The sequence below is a fragment of the Arvicanthis niloticus genome, chromosome X (genome assembly GCF_011762505.2).
Source record: "Arvicanthis niloticus isolate mArvNil1 chromosome X, mArvNil1.pat.X, whole genome shotgun sequence".
Lineage (NCBI taxonomy): Eukaryota > Metazoa > Chordata > Mammalia > Rodentia > Muridae > Arvicanthis > Arvicanthis niloticus.
In genome coordinates, this window is record NC_047679.1 from 13440751 (window position 1) to 13455334 (window position 14584).

Sequence of the window (14584 nt, forward strand, 5' to 3'; positions counted from 1 at the left end):
ACAATAAACTCCAAGCCATGAATTTGCTATAGGCCCTTAACTCACAGGCTAACCATTTCAAATCAGTTAGAAAAGTTAAAGAAGGACTGGGTCTAAGCCTTGTATTCCTAAATGTGTTATACAGGCACAATGCCTATGAGAGTAACAATATTCATCTCACTTTTATATCAATGAGAAGCTCGTACCAATGAAAACCTTAAATTTGAAATCAAAGTAAATTTTGTACCATTTAACAAATTATAACTTCATCTTAATAACAATTATACAGATTTCTACCAATAGGTTATGGCTATGCAATAAATCCTAGCTAATCCTCCTTGTTCCAACAAAACCACTACTTTCCCCTAGAAAGACAGCCCAATATTAATCACCTTGGTCCCCAAGCCCAGGGAATAGGGGCCCCAACTCTTCATTAACTTCTTCAAGCTGATCACCGGCATTGAGATATTAGAAGAGGGGCGGGGGGGGGCGGGGAAAAGAATAAATTGATAAGCCTCTGATGCTGTGTCTTCACTGCAACCAGCTGGAATTCCAGGACATCAGAGTTTTGAGCAGGTCTGCTCAGCTTGCCTGATGAGTAGATACACAAAGGCTATGTATTCTGCAATATACAATTCTCAAAACAAATTTTAGTATCAAGATAATTGTTTGTTTGAATTCTGGAATCTAGTCTTCTGGCAGCCTGCCTCTGTCATGTCTAATCCATATAACTCTGGGAGTTTTTATGAGGGTGTGCTCCCACCATCCTCCCATTTCCACCTACCTGCTCTCAAATTCCCCAACACTAGGGAATCCAAACTTTCAGGCTCCAAGGCCCTCCACTTCCACTGATGCCTAACCCCTTACCCCATTCTTATTCCTCCAATTACTATGAGCTTGTGCTCCTACCATCCTCCCATTCTTGCCTGACAAGGCCACCCTCAACTACCTACACAGGTGGAGCCACAAGTCCCTCCCTTTGTGTTCTTGGGCTGGAGATTTTAGAATGGCTACTCCAGCTTGTTTCTTAGGACCATTTGATTGAAAAATTGTTTTTCAGCCTTTTACTCTAAGGTAGAGTCTGTCTTTGTCACTGAGGTGGGTTTCCTGTATGCAGCAAAATGCTGGGTCCTCTTTATGTATCCAGTCCGTTAGCCTATGTGTTTTTATTGGGGAATTTAGTCCATTGATGTTAAGAGATATTAAGGAACAGTGATTGTTGCTTCCTGTTATTTTTGTTATTAGAGAATGAAATTATCTTTGTGTGGCTGTCTTCTTTTGGATTCTCTCTCTCTCTCTCTCTCTCTCTCTCTCTCTCTCTCTTTTTTTTTTTTTTTTTTTTTTTTTTTTTTTTTTTTTTTTTTTTGGTTTTTCGAGACAGGGTTTCTCTGTATAGCCTTGGCTGTCCTGGAACTCACTCGGTAGACCAGGCTGGCCTCGAACTCAGAAATCCTCCTGCCTCTGCCTCCCAAGTGCTGGGATTAAAGGCGTGCGCCACCACCGCCCGGCTTCTTTTGGATTTTTTGGAAGAGGATTACTTTCTTGCATTTTCTTAGGGTATAATTTTCCCTCCTTGTATTGGAGCTTTCCTGCTATTATCCTTTGTAATGCTGGGTTTGTGGAAAGATATTGTGTAAATTTGGTTTTGTAGTGGAATATCTTGGTTTCTTCATCTATGGTAATTGAGAGTTTTGCTGGGTATAGTAGCCTGGACTGGCATTTGTGTTCTCTTAGGGTCTGTATGACATCTGTCCAGCATCTTCTAGCTTTTATAATGTCTGTTGAGAAGTCTGATGTAATTCTAATAGGTCTGCCTTTATATGTTACTTGGCTTTTTTTCCCTTACTGCATTTAATATTCTTTCTTTGGTTTACACACTTGGTGTTTTCATTATTATGTGACGGGAGGTATTTCTTTTTCTGGTCTAGTCTATTTGGCATTCTATAGGTTTCTTGTATGTTTATGGGCATCTCGTTCTTTAGGTTAGGGAGGTTTTCTTCTATAATTTTGTTGAAGATATGTATTGGCCCTTTAAGTTGGGAATCTTCACTCTCATCTATACCTATTATCCTTAGGTTTGGTCTTCTCATTGTGTCCTGGATTTCCTGGATGTTTTGTGTTACAAACTTTTTGCATTTTGCATTTTCTTTGACAGTTGTGTCAATATTTTCTATGGTATCTTCTGCACCTGAGATTCTCTCTTCTATCTCTTGTATTCTGTTGGTGATGCTTGCTTGTGTCTATGACTCCTGATTTCTTTCCTAGGTTTTCTATCTCCAGGGTAGTTTCCCTTAGTGATTTCTTTATTGTTTCTACTTCCATTTTTATGTCCTGGATGGTTTTGTTCAATTCCTTCACCTGTTTGGTTGTGTTCTCTTGTAATTCTTTAAGGGATTTTTGTGTTTTCTCTTTAAGGGCTTCTACCTGTTTATCTGTGTTTTCAAATTCTTTGAGAGTGTTATTTATGTCCTTCTTAATGTCCTCTATCATCATTATTAGAAGTGGTTTTAAATCTGAATCTTGCTTTCCTAGTGATATGGGGAATTCAGGACTTTCTTGTGTGGGAGAACTATGTTCTGATGATGCCAAGTCCCCTGGGTTGCTGATGCTTATGTTTTTGTGTTTGCCTTTTGCCATCTGTATCTCCTTAGTGCTACCTTCCCTGTCTCTGACTGGAGCCTCTCTTTCCTATTATCTTGGTTGTATCAGAACTGTGTGGGGGTGGGTGTTACCACTGGGGTTAGAGCTAGGTCCTGGGATTTGCTCAGTGCTCGGGTCCAGACAGGAAGAAACCAGTGCTCTGAACCAGGAGTGACTTCCTGGGTCCTAGTGGGTCCCAGTTATTCCTTATTTGGGGGGGGGGGGGTTACTGTCTCCTTACCTAAGATACTGTCTGGGTTAGAGCTCCTGGGAGGCCGCTTCCTCTGGGTTCTGTGAGATTGGGGGCAGAGCTGCTGCCCAGGATCTGCTCAGTGATTGGGCCCAGACCGGAAGGATGCATCAGTTCATTTTTAATAATATTCATCCTATAGTCCATGGTAAAAAAAAAAAAAAAAGTTAGCTTAAACAGACATTATTAAGTTATTTACTTTATATCCTGATTGCAGTTTCCTCTCCCTCCTCTCCTCCCAGTCTATCCTCTTGTCTCCTCCTATTCCCCTCTCTCCTCCCCTCCTCCCAGTTTCCTCTCCTTTTCTCCTCAGAAAAGGGGAGGCCTCCCATGGTTATCAACCTGCCTTGACATATCAAGTTGCAGTAAGTCTGGGTGTATCTTTCCCTATTGAGGCTAGACATGGCAGCCCAGTTAGGTGAAAGGATGCCAAAGGCAGGCAACAGAGACAGCCCCTAATCCCATTGTTAGGTGTCTCACATGAAGACCAAACTGTTACACACATGCAAAGGACCTAGGTCTTTCCCATGCATGCTTCTTGTTGCCAGTTTAGTCTCTGTGAGCCTCTGTTGGCCCAGATTTGTTGATTCTGTTGGTTTTCTTCTGGTGTCCTTGATCCCTCTAGCTCCTTGAATCCTTCTATCCCATTTTCAGCAGGATTCCTCTAGCCCCACCTAATGTTTAGCTGTGAGTCTCTACATCTGCTTAAACAGACACTTTTAAAAAAATGTAGCTTAAATAATCTGGGCACACCAGGGTATATGCTTGTAATCCCAGACCTGAAGTGAAGATAGATCAGAATCAGAAAGATCAGAACATTGCAAATTCCATACCAGTATAAGCTGTAGGAGACCCAGGCTCAAAAAAAGGTAGGATGTGTGTAAGGTTAGTACAACAAAGATATGCTATTGCTATGTGAAATGATATATACTTGTAATCACGGTACTTGAGAGATAGAACAGGAAGACTGTGCATTCAAAACCAGCCTGAGCTACAAAAACTCTTGTCTTTCTTTCCAAAAAGGTGAGACATGGCTTCACAAAATATGCTACAAGGCTTATAGACTATTACACAAAACTGTTCTTTGTAACCATTGTACTTGCCCATGTTTAAGTATCAGCATTACACGCAAGCAGTGTTTTTTTGTTCTGTGAATTCTAGAAGCTCAGCATGGCAGTCTTCTCCTGAAACATTTGGTCAATGCCATAAGTCTACATTTGTGCGAGACATGAGTCCCCTTAGAACTGACTGATTTTCAATTTCTGTCACTAAGTAGTACTTGGTCATTCCTATTCTCAGTACCAAATGGTTATCATGAATGCCAAATGGAGTTTTGCTGTGTATCATTCTCATGTTGGCCTAACTCTTTCTGACAAAAGCAAATGGAACATGTTTTATGTGATTTAAGATTTAAGACACAGGGTGGGGATAAAAAAAAGATTTAAGACACTAGATGACAAAGTATCTCAAAGACAATATGAAATTCTCAAAGAACTAATAAAGATACTTTTTTGCTGATAGTAGGAAAAATGATAGAGGAAAGAAAGTAAGGGAGGCAATAGATAATAGATTCTTTGAGAATTTATGTAATACACATTTAAGACACTACATTTGTAGTTGACTTTAGTTAATCCCCTCCAATTCATAACTTTAAGTAGGAAGTAGGAGTTTTGTGTTAATACATATTCATTCCCTATAATTAAAGTAAAATGATTTTATGAGTAGCCCTTTCTTTCTTGAAATAAACTGTTATTAATAACAACAGCTTTTATAGTGAAATCCAACTTGAGAAGTTCAGCAAAACCAGCACGGTGTGTATTGTTCTAGTTATCATAACTTAGAACTCACACTTAAACTAGTATTTTGAAGTTTTACGTTCCTTTTTAACCCATTCAGTAGAGAATATTCAACTTGCTCCCAAGATGTATGATAAATCAGTTCTAATGTGTAATTAGAATGAGACACGTGTGTAATAAACATAAAAATAAGTTTAGTGGTGTTAATTTTTTAAAAGACTTAGAAAATAGAAAGAATTATTTGCTCTTTCTGCTAAACATAATGGTCACCTCATACATGGGATATAGGGCCTGGATCGTAGATATAAAAGTGGCATTATATTGAATTTCCTTCTGCATTTTCTATGTATGTGTGTGTATATTTATGTATGTATCTATTTACTGTCAATCAATCATCTATCAATATATATTTATGTATCTACCATCTATCTTTCTGTCTTCTATTTTTTCATTCTTCTTTCATCATCTACCCTCAATTTAAACATTATAAATGGCCTTATTTTTTAACTATCACTACAAAAGTATTTTATTAGTCCCTTAAGAATTTTATACAATGTATTTTGGTCATATTACTCCTCTTCAACTCCTTCCACATCTATTCTCTCTTCTCTTCCCACAAAACTTTGTGTCCTTTTAATATCATCAAGTCTAATTGGCTACTCGCAATACAAAAAATCAGATTTGTTTTAAAGATTTATTTTACTTTTCATTTCTCTTTGTATGTTTGTGTGTGTCTCTCTCTGTGTGTCTCTGTCTCTGTCTCTGATTGTAAGAGCCAGAGGTTGGGGAGAACTCAGGTAAAAGAGTGTCTTCTGAACACGACAGAATTGCAACACTCACAAGTTCACAGGAGGTGTGGTTGTGTGCACAGTCCAGTCAGCACTGCAACATAGTTGGAGGAGGGCTATCAGAGTCCATGGTACTAGCTGAGGCATTACTGACAGCTTATGAATGCTAGTATAGCATAAGTAAGTTTTCATTTGGATATGGTCCTTGATAGGCTGACAATGCTCTGGAGGGTGCCCTGCCCCCGGAGGGTGTGGGAAGGCAGCCCAAACTGGACCTGGTGGTTACTTAAAAAGATGAGGACATAAAATGGGGAGGGTGATGTGGAAGATCTAGGAAGAGATTGAAGGGAGGACTGGGGAGTAAATACATTGTATACATGTATGACATCCTCAAAGATAGATAATATCTATATGATTTAATATTATAAATAAATTAATTAAAATATTATTTTAAAAATACTGTATTAAGAACATGTATTTTTTTAAAACATTGTATTTTTAGAAAGTATTATATCTGAAGAAAATATCTTCCACAGGCAAGCCCAGAGGCCCATCTCATAGCTGATTTTGGACTCTGTGCAGTTGACAATTATCATTCATCATCACACCTCTTTTTTAATGATTTATTCATTTATTTTATGTATATGAGTAAACCATTGCTCTCTTCAGACACATGAGAAGAGGGCATTAGACTCCATTGCATATGGTTGTGAGACACCATGTGGTTGCAGGGAATTGAACTCAGGACGTCTAGAAGAGCAGCCAGTGCTCTTAACCACTAAGCCATCTCTCCAGCCTATCATCACACCTTTTAACTCTGTTGGTTCCTTTTTTTGCAGAGATTTTGAATATGTTTTAATCTTATTTGTCAACTTTTGCTTGTATCCTGATCTACTGACATTCTAGTTGGGAAATCATTACATATGTATTATTTCCCTCTTGGACCATTTTCCTTATGTTTTAATGCACTTTTAAGGTTTTAAATCCTAAATTTCGCCGGGCAGTGGTGGTGCACACCTTTAATCTCAGCACGTGGGAGGCAGAGGCAGGTGGATTTCTGAGTTCGAGGCCAGCCTGGTCTACAGAGTGAGTTCCAGGACAGCCAGGGCTACACAGAGAAACCCTGTCTCGAAAAAAAAAAAAAAACTAAATTTCAAATCAAATTGATTTGGAATAATTTTTTTTTTTTTTTTGCAAGAGGAGGTTGAGTCTCTTCTGTACAAGCAGATAACTTGTTCCCAGTACAGTGTGTTAAAAAGAATGACCTTTCTCCAAGAGATGTCTTTGCTACATTTATTGAGACTCGGTTTGCCAAAATGTATTTATTTCTGGATCCTGTGCTCAGCTAATACTACATTGTTTTGTCTATGTGGAGTCTTTTTGCTTTTGTATGAACTTTCATTTTTACCCTGTGCAGCATGATGCTAGCTTATGGATTTGTTATATAATGCCTTTGTTATATAGAGACACAATCCTGCTATATGTAATTTATTTGTGCCTTTTGTTGTGAAGGGATACTTAATTAAATGAAAAGTTTTTCCTACGCCTATTGATGTGGTCATGTATCTTTTACATTTGATTCTATTTCTGAGCTGCATTATGCTTACCCCAGTTCTTATATTGAATCATTCAAACATCGTTGAATTGCAACCCATTTGATCAAGGTAAATGATATCTTTAATGTGCTTTTAATTTGCTTTAGAAGTATTTTGTTGAGGAATAATGCATTTATTCTCCTAAGAGGTGCTGGAACAAGTTACTTTTTTTGGTTACAGTTTTTCAGGTTTTACTCATGGACATATTAGCTTCATAGAATGACTTTTGGTATGATTGCTTCCCTTCCATTATAATATATTTTGAGGAACATTGGTATTATAATTCTGTCTTAAAGTGTAACAGGGAATCCATCCAGTCTTTGGTTTGTTTGTTTGTTTATTCTTTGTTAGAAAACTTCTTCCTACAGCCTCAATATCACTACTTATTACTGATTTATTGTGTTTGTGGTACAGTTTTTATAGCACCAATACCCAGAGATGTGTCCATGTCTAGATTTTCCAATATATTTACATATAATTCAACAGAATATTTTCTAACGAGGCTCTGAATTTCAGTGGTATCTGATATTAGTTTTTAAAACTAAATTTATTTATTTTTTTCTTCTGGTAAATTTAATAAAACGATTATCTTATTTTTGAATCACCACCATTTTAAACATTAATGTTTTGTACTTTCTTCATGTTTTTTTGTTTGTTTGTTTGTTTTTCGAGACAGGGTTTCTCTGTGTAGTCCTGGCTGTCCTGGAACTCACTTTGTAGACCAGGCTGGCCTCGAACTCAGAAATCCGCCTGCCGGGCTGGAGAGATGGCTCAGAGGTTAAGAGCACAGACTGCTCTCCCAGAGGTCCTGAGTTCAATTCCCAGCAACCGCATGGTGGCTCACAACCATCCATAATGAGGTCAGATGCCCTCTTCTATGTCTGAAGAGAACAACAGTGTACTCATAAACATAAATAAATAAATCTTTAAAAAAAAAAAAAAAGAAAGAAATCCGCCTGCCTCTGCCTCCCAAGTGCTGGGATTAAAGGCGTGCGCCACCACCGCCCGGCTCTTCATGTTTCTATTTTATTTATTTTGCTACACTATTTTGCTGTACTTCTTATTATTTCTCTTGTACTTATTTGGAATTTGTTTTTGGCCTTGTCTTTTTAAAATTTTATTTATTTATTTTACATCCCAATCACGGACCCCACCCCTCCTCTCCCCCCAGTCTCACCTGCACACATTCCTCCCCCCTTTGCCCCTCCCCTTGAAGGGGAAGCCTCCCCCTTGGTACCTCCACCCTATCCCATTAGTCTCAGTAGGACTAAGCACCTCATCTCCCACTGAGGACCAATGAAGCAGTCCAGGTGGAGGAAGGGGATCCAATGGCAGGTAACAGAGTCAGAGTCGGAGTCAGCCAACGGTCCACTTGTTAGGAGACCCACATGAAGACCAAGCTGCATATCTGCTACTAATGTATAGGGGGCCTAGATCCAGCTCTTGCATGCTTTTTGGTTGGTAGTTCAGTCTCTGTGAGTCCCCATGGACCCAGGTTAGTTGACTTTGTAGGTCTTGTGATGTCCTTGACCCCTCTGGCTTGCTGAATTCTATCCCTCACTCTCCCACCAGACTCCCCCAGCCCTGCTTGATGTTCAGCTGTGGGTCTATGCTTCTGTTTCCATCAGCTAGTGGAAGACGCTTCTCAGGAGACAATTATTCTAGGCTCCACTAGATACCGCTGCAAGCATAGCATAAGCGGGGTATCATTATATAGTGTCAGAGGCTGGCTCTCTGACCTGGGATAGGTCTCAAGTTGGGGCAGTCATTGGTTGGCCATTCCCTCAATCTCTGCTCCGTCTTTCTCCCTGCACATCTTGTAGGGAGGACAAATTTGGGATCTAAGTTTTTGTAGGTGGGTTGATATCCCCTTCCTTCCATTAGAAGTTCCATTTGGCTATAGGAGGTGCCCATTTCAGTCTCCATATCCCCAGCTGCTAGGTGTATCAGCTAGAGTCATCTCCTATAGACTCCCAGAAGCATCCCCTCATCCCAGGTCTCTAGCTAGTTCCAGAGCTCCTCCTGACCACTGATTTCCTTTCTCTGGCCTAGCCCTCTTCTGCCCCTTCCTCCCCACACCTGGTTCTGATCCCATTTGTTTCCCTCCTCACTTCCTCTCCTACCCAGTTCCCTCCTTCCCTCCACCTCTGATGACTACATTTTTTTCCTCTTCTGAGTAAGAGTCATGCATCCTTTTTTGGGAGCTCCTCCTTATCCAGTTTCTTTACATCTGTGGATTGTAGCATGGGTATCCTGCACTTTATGGCTAATGTCCACTTATAAGTGAGTATATGTGTCTTTCTGAGTCTGGGTTACCTCACTCAAGATGCTATTTTCTAATTTAATGATGTCTTTGTTTTTAATAGCTGAATAGTGTTCCATTGTGTAAATGTACCACATTTTCTGTATCCATTCCTCTATTGAGAGACATCTGGGTTGTTTCCAGCTTCTGGCTATTATGAATAAAGCTGCTATGAACATAGTAGTTGAGCAAGTGACCTTGTTTTTTTAAGTGCTTGAGATACATTTCAAGTATCTATTTAAAATCTCTCTATATTACTGATATAACATTTGTTGATGTAAACATCCCTCTTATGAAGGCTGTTTCTAATTTCATTTGATAGCAGAATTTTATAATTTCTTCTTTGACTTCTTAAATAACTCACAAATTAGGAACTACTGTGTTGTCTAACTACAGCACGTATGAATAGGTTATTCAGTTTCTTTTGCTATTGATTTCCAGTTTAATTCCATTGAGATTATAAATGATACAATGCAATATATATTTAATTCAGTAATACTTTCTCTGTAGACTAATATATGCTTTATGTTAGTAATGTGCTGATGATCAAATGTAGATTCTGCAGCTGTTAAATGGAATATTGTGTAGATGTCTTTTTACATTATTTTACTGTGTGGTATATAATTCTGACATTTCTTAGCTAATTTTTGGTTTTGAAGATCTATTGTTTTCAATGGGTGTCTTTGAATGAGGGGATTGAAGTCACCTATTATTTTAATGAAGCCTTTGACTAGTATAATTCGTTGTATTTTCATATAATTGGAGCCTTAAATATGTATACATTTATAGAAGTTGTATCTTCTTTTTGTGGTGCACAGAACAAACTCAGATCCTTGCACAGGTCAGACAAAATTCTACTTTCCAAGCCTTAGTTCTGTCTTCTTCATGAGCTCTTTTGTTTAGTTGTATAGTGGCCTTTTTGTGTTTTAAAGTCTATTTTGCTGGTTCTGATAAAGCTGCTCCTATTTCCCTTACATTTGCTTGGATTATCATCTCCTAAATTTTCACTCAGTCTGTTTCTTTGTAAACATCATGCTTCTGGAATGTATCTTAGCCCAAGTAGATTCTCTGTGTCTTTTAATTGGAGAATTCAGATTTTTATATTCGGTGTAATAATTAGTGGATAACTATAATTGTATTCTTGTTCCAAATATTCTGAGCTTGCTTCTTCCTCTCATTTTACAAGTTTTATGTTTTGTACTGTTAACATTTGATTCTTTTCCTTTTCTCATTTGCATGTCTACTTTTATAAAGGGATATTGTCTTTCAGAAGCAGTCATGTTTGTGCCTATGTTTCTTCTAATTCTGAGCTTAATTTCCTTAAGCACCTTAATGCTCATCTAGTGGTCGTGCATCCGCACAATTTTATGTTTTTCTGAGATCACATTTCTCCTTTTTTTTCTGGAGGATGATCTTGCTGTGTATACTAATCTCAGTGGAAAGTTGCTTTCGTTGGGGATTTGAAATGCATCATCAGTGCCCTTCTGTCCTTGAAAGTTTCACATGAAGTGACAATCAACTGTCTGGACCCGGTGGGTGGATTCAAAGGAGGGTGGAGGAGGAAGGCACAAGACAAGATGCTCCTGGGAAGATGCTCTTGAGAGCTGGGTGGGAGCCAGGAGAGCCCTAGTTAGGCACAAGGGCAATGGCAATCAGGCGGCAGCAGCCACCAGGAAGACCTGCCTGTCACTAAAGCCCACTAGAGAACTTCCCAGCTCTGAAAAGCCTCGGATCGGATCCTCTAGTAGTCCTGGAGAGTGTTAGAGGTTGGTTGGGTCTCACACCCTATATGACTTCCCACCCCCACGGGACGGAAACACCCCCATATTTAAAAAGAACTGAGGAGAAAGAGGTGTTTAGTTTTCAGGTGGAGACGAACGGATGCTCAGCTGCACCACATCCACCATGCCCGGAATGATCTGCAAGAACTCAGACCTGGAGTTTGACTCACTGAAACCCTGCTTCTACCCGGAAGAAGATGACATTTACTTTGGTGGTCGCAACTCGACGCCTCCAGGGGAGGACATCTGGAAGAAGTTTGAACTGTTGCCCACCCCGCGGTTGTCACCTGGCTGTGCCTTGGCAGAGCACAGCTTGGAGCCGCCGGTGAACTGGGCCACGGAGATGCTGCTGCCTGAGGCCGACCTATGGAGTAACCCGGCCGAGGAGGAGGATGTTTTCGGCCTGGGAGGACTCCGCGGCCGCAACAGCAACCCGATCGTCCTTCAGGACTGCATGTGGAGCGGCTTTTCCACCCGGGAGAAGCCGGAGAGTGTGGTGAGCGAGAAGCTGCCAGGAGGCTACGGGTCCCTGGCCGTCGGCGCAGGCACCCTGGCCCCCGGAGCGGCCGCCGCCGCCAGCTCTGCTGGCCACGCGCGCAGTGGGACAGCAGGTGTGGGGCGTGGGAAAGCAGCCTGGCTCACAGAGCTCTCCCACCTGGACTCGGAGTGTGTGGACCCTGCTGTGGTCTTCTTCCCAGCGAATAAGCGCGAGCCTGTGCCTGTACCCACCATCCCCTCCAGCGCCGGCGCAGCGATAAGCCTTGGTGACCACCGGGGGCTCAGCAGTTCCCTAGAGGACTTCCTGAGCAACTCAGGTTATGTGGAGGAAGGCGGGGAGGAAATTTATGTGGTCATGCTAGAGGAGACACAGTTCTCCAAAACTGTCACCAGGCTCCCCACCGCGGCGCGTTGGGAGAACGCAGCGCTGAGTCCCGGGTGCGCGCAGTCCAGCGAGCTGATCCTCAAGCGCTGCGACCTCATTCAGGAGCAGCACAACTATGCCGCGCCACCGTTGCCCTACGTGGACAGGGAAGATGCCCGGCCTCAAAAGAAGCCCAGGAGCCACGCTTCGCTAGGGCCCGTCAAATGCATCCTCCGGCCAAAGGCTCCGAGATCCCGGAACAACTCAAACTTGGGGAGTATCGAGCGTCGCCGCAACCACAATAGGATGGAGCGCCAGCGCCGAGACCTTATGCGCTCCAGCTTCCTGAACCTCAGGGACCTTGTGCCTGAGCTGGTCCACAATGAGAAGGCCGCCAAGGTGGTCATCCTGAAAAAAGCTACCGAGTACATCCACACTCTGCAGGCAGATGAGTCCAAGCTCCTGCTGGAAAGGGAGAAACTGTATAAAAGACAACAGCAGTTGCTAGAGAAAATCAAACAATTTGCTGTGTGCTAAGTGTTTCTTAAATGGACAGTCACTGTTACTTTGCACATGTTAACTTGAAGAAAAAGCTTTTGTGTTGATATTAAGAATGTTGGTTTACCTTCATATTGGTCCCTTGTTACGTCTGTATCTGAATAGGGACAAGTCACTGGTGGAGTTCTAGTGGGACCTTGGAAAGCCCAGGAATAGGACGCTGCTAGGTGACTTCTTTCTTTCCTTTAACCTCAGTGAATGCTCCATCCTGGCCATGAATGTTCAGGAGAGTTTGGAACTGTTGCAGGGTATTGAAGTCAGGTTTACTCCAAGTTTCCAGAGCCACTCCTCCTTTTGACAAAGGTGATTAGATTCCAAAAGATGCTACAAAGGGGTTTGGCATTTGATGTCTATGGGGGAACATTTTTGTAAATTCCATTGATTCATACACCAAGAGATTGGTATCATACTGGAAGTTCACTCATAAGTATTGTAATAATACCTCAAAGTTTGAGGAGCATGTTTTGAATACAGATATATTTTCAATTTCTGTTACGTATTGTACTAATTCTTACACTGTCTGTGTACTTTTGTATGATGGTGATACGTAACTAAATTTGATACTTATGTTTTCGTATGAAAATGAATAGTGAAGGATTTTAGTAGATATTTATAATTTTTTGAATTAAGAAACGTTTAAAAGAAATTATATTTGTGTGCGTGTATGTGTATGTCCCTTTTTTTCCAAGTCCCTATCTTCTTGCTAGTATATTTGTTCATATGTGATATGTAGAAATGATTATACTCAAAGTTTGTGTGTTTAATTTCTACAAAATATGTGCTCTTTGAAATACCTCATGTTCTTATGAAATAAATGATTTTTTAAAAAAAGAAACTGTCTAGTGGGAGAAATGCTTTTCAGCTAATTAGTTTGCCCTTAAATGTGACTTGGCACTTTTTGTTTCATAGATTTTATATTTAATAATAATAATAATAATAATAATAATAATAATAATAATAATGGTAATAATAATAATAATGGTGGTGATAATAATAATAATAATAATAATAATAATAATAATAGGTTTAATATTATGTCTCTTACCTGCACTTTTGGTCATTTAGTTATAATATGCTATGAAGAGGTTCTCTTAGTCAGATCCATTTGAAATAAACACTTCTTGTACTTGCATATTCATATATCTCCTAAAATGTGGGCATATTTCTGCTGCTCTTCCAATGAATATATTTAATATACTCTTCGCCTTTAGCTTGCCTTCCTTAGATTTGCCAGTGCAAGTTCAGATATTCTTTACTCAATCCAGACTAATCAGGTTTTCAGTAGTTTAATGTATATTGACCATAGCAAACAATGGATTCATTACATCATTTTCATATATGTACACAAATTACAATGTTAATATTTATCATTCATCACCCTCTTTTGGTCCTTTCTCCACACAGTCATTATTATTCTATACTTTTATCTTTTCAAATCTAGGTTCTACATATGACAGAAAATGTGATGTTTATCTGAAGTGTCTTATTTGTTAAGCATTATAATCTCCATATATGAAATTATAATTTCATTCTTTGTATAGCTGAATATACTTCTTTGTATATGTGTGTCTAGTTTTTTTAATTTTATATAGATGATTCTATTTCTTTTATATGTTTTCTCCAAGGTGTTCTTTTTTCATGGTAGGATTTATTTTTTATTTTAATATTTATTGTTTGAGAATTTCATACATGAACATACTATCACATTTTCTTTCTATTGTTGTTAGGCTAGAATAAATCCATGACTTGGCTTTTATAAATAGCACAACAATGAATATGAGTGTCCAGGTATGTTTTCTTCATGAAAAGTTTGGTTCTTTTGAACACACACCCACACACAGGTGTCAAAGGATTATCACACATAGTTATACCATTAGCTTTTGAGAAAACTGCATAGTGATTACCATAGTACATTAACTAATTTACATTACCGTTGAAAGTGTAATCAGTGTTCCATTTTTACCATATCCTCAGCAATGTTTGCTATTTACCATTTTGTTGGTAATAGACATTAACTGGAGTGAAGTAGAATC

At 39.7% G+C, this 14584-nt stretch overlaps 1 protein-coding gene across 1 annotated transcript; it reads left to right on the plus strand.

Annotated features, from left to right (window-relative positions):
- The first annotated feature begins 11231 nt into the window (after positions 1-11231).
- LOC117695340 (protein S-Myc) lies at positions 11232-12813 on the plus strand. The gene has a single exon (XM_034486197.2). The coding sequence runs from the start codon at positions 11232-11234 to the stop codon at positions 12528-12530; it is 1299 nt and encodes a 432-aa protein (XP_034342088.1). The 3' UTR covers positions 12531-12813.
- Positions 12814-14584: the final 1771 nt, after the last annotated feature.